This window comes from Aythya fuligula, chromosome 23 (assembly GCF_009819795.1).
Source record: "Aythya fuligula isolate bAytFul2 chromosome 23, bAytFul2.pri, whole genome shotgun sequence".
In the NCBI taxonomy this organism is placed as follows: Eukaryota; Metazoa; Chordata; class Aves; order Anseriformes; family Anatidae; genus Aythya; species Aythya fuligula.
This window is the reverse complement of record NC_045581.1, coordinates 6867590-6874725: the sequence shown is the minus strand read 5'-3', so window position 1 is coordinate 6874725 and position 7136 is coordinate 6867590. Positions and strand designations below refer to the sequence as shown.

The 7136-nt window shown below is 69.5% G+C and overlaps 1 protein-coding gene across 1 annotated transcript; it reads left to right on the top strand.

Moving 5' to 3' along the window:
• Positions 1–3472: 3472 nt before the first annotated feature.
• On the top strand, positions 3473–5948 carry MYCL (MYCL proto-oncogene, bHLH transcription factor). The gene is made up of 2 exons (XM_032202433.1): positions 3473–3965; positions 5389–5948. Exons 1-2 carry the CDS (start codon positions 3473–3475, stop codon positions 5946–5948), a joined length of 1053 nt encoding a protein of 350 aa, XP_032058324.1.
• Positions 5949–7136: the final 1188 nt, after the last annotated feature.

The window sequence follows — 7136 nt, the reverse complement described above, 5'->3', positions numbered from 1 at the left end:
CACAGGCTGCTGCTGGCAGTGGCACCACTCCCCTGCTCGGGCACAGCCCAGCCAAGCTGCAGGGCACCCCCTGAGCTCGAGGCACCTCTTGGTGTGGGGCAGGGTGTGCCATGGGCATGATGTGTCCTGGGGGGGCAAAGAGGTGCCAGGGCCGGGGCTGGGGCCGTGTTTCCCTCTGTGCTCGCTGGACTTTGCTGCCTGCAGGATTCAGGGCGCGTTGCCGTGCCCCAGCCCCAGCTCCCTGGGGCTCTGAGCGCTGGCCCCGTGCAGCCAGGCCGTGTTTCACGGGCTGTGTTTTGTGGTGCTCCTGCACCCCGCAGGGCCTCAGACAGGCGTTTCGCAAGGGCCTGGCCAGCCCCCACGGCCACGGGGACAAAGGGGATGCGGTGCACGGCAGCACGCAGCTCGCGTCCTGCGCTGCCCAAACCTCTCCCACAGGACCCGGGGAGCGTGTCGCAACGCTGGGGGGACAGGAGGGGGCTGGGGGGGCACGTTAGTAGGGGGCTCGCAGCCTCGCTGCCCCTGGGGACCTGGGAGCCCCGTGGGGACAGCAGGGTGGCTCGAAGGCTGCTTCAGGATGGGGCTGGCCAGAGGCAGAGCCTGGAGCTCAGGGTGCCCACTGGGGTGCCCCGTGGGGAAACGCTGCTGTCCAGAGCTTCAAAGTCCAGCCCTGCTGTCAGCGGGGATCCAAAGGGCACCGAGGTGTCGCACACTGGAGCTGTGCCAGCTGCTGGCTGGGCTGCAGCAGCCCCTACAGATCCGTGCCAGCCCAGGGCAGCGTGGTGAGAAGCCTGCACAGCCCGTGGCAGCTCCTGGCCCTGCTGGATGCCCCGCAGCAGCCGCCCGCCCGCCCGCCCCTGTTTGCACAGCTGGCACAGGGCTGGCGCCACGAGAGGCTCTCAGATCGTGTTTGCCGAGCACCTGGTGAGGCTGGGCTCAAAGGGCTGCGTGGCCCCTCCAGCCCCTCTCCAGCGGTGCTTCCGCACCCTCAAAGCATCCGCAGCTCCTTGAAGCTGGGCCGAGCTCCGGCCGCGCCCTGGGAAAACCGGGAGAGGTCCCGAGGCCACCGGGGAGGGGGAAGGAAATGGGAGGGGGATGGAGACGTGGCCATGAGCTGTAGGACGGAGAAGCATTGCTGGTGCCTCCGGGCAGTGCCAGCTCTGTCCCCAGCCCTGAGCCCCCGTCCCCAGCTCGCCCCCGTGGCACAGGGGCAGGAGGAGGCTCCGCAGCCCCCTGGCAGCTCAGCGCCTGCTGAAGGAGATGTGTTTAGGAGAGAAAGGGGGGGCTTCCCCTGCACTCCCTGGGCTGTGCGGGGCCTGTGGGGGGGATCGGGATGCTCAGGGCTGCTCTGAATGGGTGGGAGGGCATGTGGGGTGCTGGGGCCATCACTGGGACCCCATAGCACAGTGTGTGGGGTCTCTCCCTCTGCCAGCCCCCTCCTGCCAGGCTCAGCACCCCCTTGCTGTGCCAGCCAGGTGTTTGGGGCTGGCCAAGCTTTGTAGGTGCAGCTGCACCCCAACCCAGCCTGGAAGGGGCTGGGGCAGCTCTGGGGCATCCCCCATGCTCGGGGCAGTGGGGCAGGCACCAGCCCTGTGCCCGCTGCAGGCCCTGCTCCCCGCCTCCCCCCGGCTGTCCCCCGGTTTGGCAGCGGGGAAACTGAGGCACGGAGCCGTGCGTAGCCCCCGAGACCCTGCTCCTGCTCAGCTGGGGGCACCCAGAGCCCGAGCTGGGAGCTGGAGCTGGGCACTGGGAGCTGGAGCTTGGCACTGGGGACTGGAGCTGGGCTCTGGGGGCTGGAGCCGAGCCCCGATCCCGGCAGGTGGCGCCCGGCGCCCGCCGCTGGCGGCTGCTGAGCCCCGAGGGGACGGGCCGGGCCGGGCCGGGACAGGCCGGGGCGGGATGGGGAGGGATGGGGAGGGGATGGGGAGGTCCGTGTGGGGTTGGCCTGGGCTGTACTGGCTGATGCCGACCTGTGCTGGACCATTGTGGTCTATTCTGGGCAGCGCTGAGCTCTGCCGCTCCGTTCTGGGCTGTGCTGGGCTGTACCGGGCCACGCAGGACAACGCGGGGCCGCACTTGGGCTGGCCTCACTGGTCCGTGCTGGTCCTGGACAGGGGCGATGGCTCTCTGTGGGGCCAGGGATGCAGCCAGGGACGCGTCCCCAGCCCCACGGCTCCTAGCGGTGCTGGCTGGGACCGATCCTGCAGCCCTGACACCCCTGGGTGCTGAGCAGGACACTGCCAACCGCCCCCTGCATGGGCTGTGGGACTGGGTCCAGTGGGGCCGGGACGCTGCGGGGACACGGGGCGGTGGGGGAGTGCTGGGGGCAGCTGCTCATCCCAGGCTGTGTGGTGACACCTGTGACAACGCTGCTGTCATTTCGTGGTGCTCGTAGCCCTTTCTAGAAGGACTTCGGTGCTGGAGAGGCACAAACTGGGGGAGCTGCACATGGAGAGAGCTCTGCTGCACCCTGCGCAGCCCCTGGCTCCCAGCTCTGTGCCCCCTGCTGCCGGCGGGGACGTCCCCAGGAGGCAGAGAGTGCCCAGCCCTGCCTCTCAGGTTCCAGCAGAGAGCCGATCTCCGCGGCTCCCAGTGACGGTTTTCTGGCATTCCCGTGTCCCCCCCCCTCTTTATTTTGGCCTCCTCTCTGTGGGAGCTGGTGGCGAAGCTCCCGGCTCAGCCTGCGCAGGTACGAGGTGGGCAGGAAGGGGCCCCCGGGGCTGTCCGGCAGCGGGCGAAGCCTCCCACAACTTGTCCCCAGCTCCAGTTTGGTGGCAGGGCTGCACGCCCCCCCCTCGGCCCGGGTGCCCCCAGCCCCGGTGTTCCCTGCAGGGATCCCAGCTCCGCAGTGCTGGTAAGGGGGTCCCCGAACCCCAACCTCTCCCGGGGCCGGGAGGGGAGCTGCACTCAGCGGGACAGCCCCGGCCCCCCCAGCGCCCCGCAGCCCGCCCGGTGCTGCCCGGTGCAGCTCATTCCCCCGGGGGGGGTCCATGGGATGCAGGAGCCCCGCGGCTCGCGGTGATGCTCTTGCTCTCCTCAGGCCCGCCCTGCTCCATTCTCACGCCCCGCGCCGCGATTTGGTTTGGAATCGTGCAAATTTGCGTCCAGGGCAAGAATCTGCCCCCCAGCGAGCTGCGCCCGGCCTCGCCGCACCGGGGGCTCCGCCGCGCCCCGCGCCCGGGGAAACTGAGGCACGGCCACCGGGGGGGCGGGGGCGAGAGGCGGGGCCACGCCCCTTATGCAAATCTAAGTGCGACGATTGGACGAGGGGCGGGGCCGCCGGCCGCAGACAGGCTATAAGAGAGGGGGGGGAACAATGCCCCGCCGTCCCGGCTCGGTGCCCGCTGCCGGCGCCGCCGCCGCCACCCGCAGCGCCGGGCGAGCTGGGTGCGGGGGGGCCGCCCCCGGCCTGAGCTGGGCTGGGGGAGCCCCGGGGGTGCCCCCGTTCCGCCCCCACCCCCCCCATGCCGAGATGGAGCGGGACCCGTCCCCGCACTACTTCTACGACCACGACGCCGGGGAGGATTTCCACCGCTCCACGGCGCCCAGCGAGGACATCTGGAAGAAGTTCGAGCTCGTCCCCACGCCCCCCCGCTCGCCCCTGGGCTCCCCCGGCGATAAATGCTGGGGAGGGGGCGCGGAGGAGCGGGCGGGCGGCCCGGCACGGCCGGAGGAGCCCGAGTACCTGCTCGGCCCCGGCCCCATCTTCGGCAACCTGAGCGCCTTCATCCTGCGGGACTGCATGTGGAGCGGCTTCTCGGCCCGGGAGCGCCTGGAGAAGGCCATGACGGAGAAACTCGCCCCGGGCCCGCCCAGGGCGGCCCCCCACAAACCCTCCTTCGGCCAGGATTTGGGCTTCAGCAGCTCGGTGAGCGACTGCGTGGACCCCGCCGCCGTCTTCCTCTGCCCGCTGGCTGACAGCAAGGTCCCCGCATCCTCGGGATCCGAGGGGCAGAGCGACTCCGGTAAGGAGCGGGGCGCGGCGCTCCCCCCGCACCCACGCGTGGCCTCCCGCGGGGCAGCGCCTTCGGGGGGGCTCCGGGCGAGCCCCGGGCCCGGCTCCCCCCACGCGGGGTCCTTCGGCCGCTCCCCTGCCAGGGGGCTCCCGCTCGGTGGCTCCGTGCCCCCCCCCGCAGGCGGCTCCCCCCGGCCCCCCGCTCGCCGTCCCCGCTGGCGAGGGGCGAGCTCACGCCTCGCTCGGGAAAGTTTTCCCCGGCCCTGCGGGGGGGCTCTGCTGCCGGTGGGAGCCGCCGCAGCCCCCCCCGGGCCAAAAGGCGAGGCAGCCCCGGGCTGCTCCGCGGCGGGCGGGACCTCCCCGACGGCTGCGGCACCCCCGGGGCTGTGCGGGGCCCCCAGCTCCGACTTTCCTACGCCCCCTCCTCCCGAGGCCGGGGGGGGGGGATGCGCACCGGTCCTGTCCCGCCCCCCCCGCCGTTAGCCGCCCGGTAGCGCGGCCCCGCCGTGCCGTGACCCCGTTAAGAAATCTGCCGGCGGCGGCGCCCCGCGCGGGGCGGGCACTAATGGCATTAGGGGCCCGCGGGCCGTAAGCGGGTCGGCCCTAAGAGGCTTAGCCCGGCCCGGCGGGGGCAGGGGCCGGGGGCGCGGGGGTCCCGGTGCCGGGGGTCCCGGCCCGGCCTCGCCACGTGGGCGCCGAACAAAAAGCAACAGCGTGCGAACAATGCCCGCCGACGGGCGGGCGCGGGGGCCAATGGGGGACCGGCGGGGTGGGGCCGGCACCGCCGGGCAGCCAATGGGAGCCATCCGAGGGCGGGGCCTCGCTGCCCGACTTTTATTAATGGGAATGGGGGGCACGGGGGCGCGCACGTGGCGGGGCCGCGCGGGGGCGAGTTGGGGGCTGGGGGGTGTTCGGGCCTCGCCGCTGCCCCCTCCCCAAGGGCTCCCCTTGGCCCCCCGGGGGCTTGGCCCCGGCTGCGAGGGGGCTCACGGCTTGGGAGGGCCCCGGGGGGTCGCAGGAGCCGGGGGAACAAAGGGCAGCGCTGCCCCACGGCCCCATCCACAGCCCCGACAGGACGGGGGGGCCTCAGAGCGGGCTGCTCATGGGGTTAGGGCCCGTCCTGGCCCCCAGCATCCCGCTGACCCCTCCCGCAGGTGGGCTCGGGCACTTCTCGCCTGTTGCTGCTTTGCACGCGTTGCTCCTGGTGCAGAAGCGAGGCCCCAGCCTGGGCTCGGGGTGTGTGGATGTGCAGGGAAATCCTCCGGTGTGGGGGCACTGCGAGAGCCTCCAAGTCGTGTAATCCCTGCCAGAGGTCATGGGATGCTTTTGCAGAGCATCACCAAACATTGGTGGGGTGGGTGTATGGTGCTGTGGGGAGCCCACGAGGGGCTCCCAACTCACAGGGATTTCTTTGCCGTGTCCCTTCTGAGCAGAAGGCGAGGAGATCGACGTGGTGACGGTGGAGAAGAGGCAGTCGCTCAGCCTGAGGCAGCCGGTCACCATCACGCTGCGCGCCGACCCCTTGGACCCCTGCATGAAACGCTTCCACATCTCCATCCACCAGCAGCAGCACAACTACGCCGCCCGCTCGCCACCAGACACCTGTCCCCAGCCGGAGCCACCCCGGCGGGACGAGGAGGAGCCGCTCAGCACCACGGAGCCGACCCCTCCTGGCACGCTGCCCGAGCCCGGCTTGCCAAAAGCCGGCACCAGCCCCGGCTCCGACAGCGAGGACGTGGCCAAGAGGAAAAACCACAACTACCTGGAGCGCAAGCGGCGCAACGACCTGCGCTCGCGCTTCCTGGCGCTGCGGGACCAGGTGCCCGGGCTGGCCAGCTGCCCCAAGACGCCCAAGGTGGTGATCCTGAGCAAGTCCTCCGAGTACCTGCAGTCGCTCATCAGTGCCGAGAGGAGGATGGCGGCCGAGAAGCAGCAGCTGCGGCTGCAGCAGAGCCAGCTGCTCAGACGGATTGCTCACCTCAAGGGGCACTAGCACGAACCCGCCCCCACCCTGGCCCTCGCACCAGCCCCGCGTCCCTCTCAATTTGCACATTTTTGATTTTTGGTTAGCTGTCGAACTCTCGCTCCTGGGGGCAGGAGCGCGTGGTGGCCGCTGCACAAGGGGCGGCTGCGGCGCTGCTGATGGAGGTAGGGCCCCCCTGGGACACCCCCCTGCCTGCAGCTGCCTGTGGGCACTGAGAGCTGGGAGACATCTCCTGGTGAAGCTTCCTCAAGTGACTTCTCTGATTCAGGGGCTCCACTCTTCCACCTTGCTGGCAGCCCCCGGCTGCTGGTCACTAACAGCCCTGCTGGGAGCTGCACCAGGCCCCCACCCTGCCTAAACACCCCAAAGCACCACAATCTGCTTCGGTGGGTCCCAGCGTGTTCAGGGGGATCCCAGCGGGATGCGACCCGCTCTGAGCAGTGTCCCAGCCATGATCCCCTTGCTCGTGGCGTGCCCGTGGCTCGGCTGGACCGTACCTCACTCTCCTACCACTTGGTGCAGTAGCTTGTCTTGGATTTTTGTGTTCTAGAACCTGCTGCTGTAACTGCGAGTCTTATACTGGAGGCTGTGTTTTTATACTGTATTTTTGTACCACTTTTTGAGAAGTATTGGTAAAGAGTTTGCTTTTTATATATATATAAAAAACTTTTTTGGAGGGGTGGGGGGCTCCTGCTGTCAGGGAAGGCTCCGTCCTGCTGCACTTTATGGAGATCAGGAAGGGGCTCATTCCTGCTGGACCCTTGAGCCGAGTCCTGGCAGGGGCTGCTTCCCACCTTGCAGCTCTCCATCCCACCCTCTTGCAATAACAGGGGTTTTTCCTCGTTTCCCCCCCATCCTTGTGAGCACCCCCTGGCCAGCAGCCGCTTAAAATCCCTGGCGGCGCTTTGGGCTGTGCCCGATGGGGGGGCACCCCGGGGTGCTGGCAGGGACGGCCCCGCCGGGTCCCGCTGACCTGCTGAGAACCGTTAGAGTTAACACTGTGGTCGGATTTAGCACTTTCTTCATTACCTCACACTTCATAAATAAATAAGTTGCAAAGACAGCCTGGGTTGGCTTTTTCCATGCAGGTGGCTGCGGGTTTCCATGCATTGTGCTGGGGGGGTGCTGTGCTGGGGGGGGTCCCGCTGCTCACCTACACAAACCCACAAAGGGGTTTGCACCAGGGCTTGGCAGCCC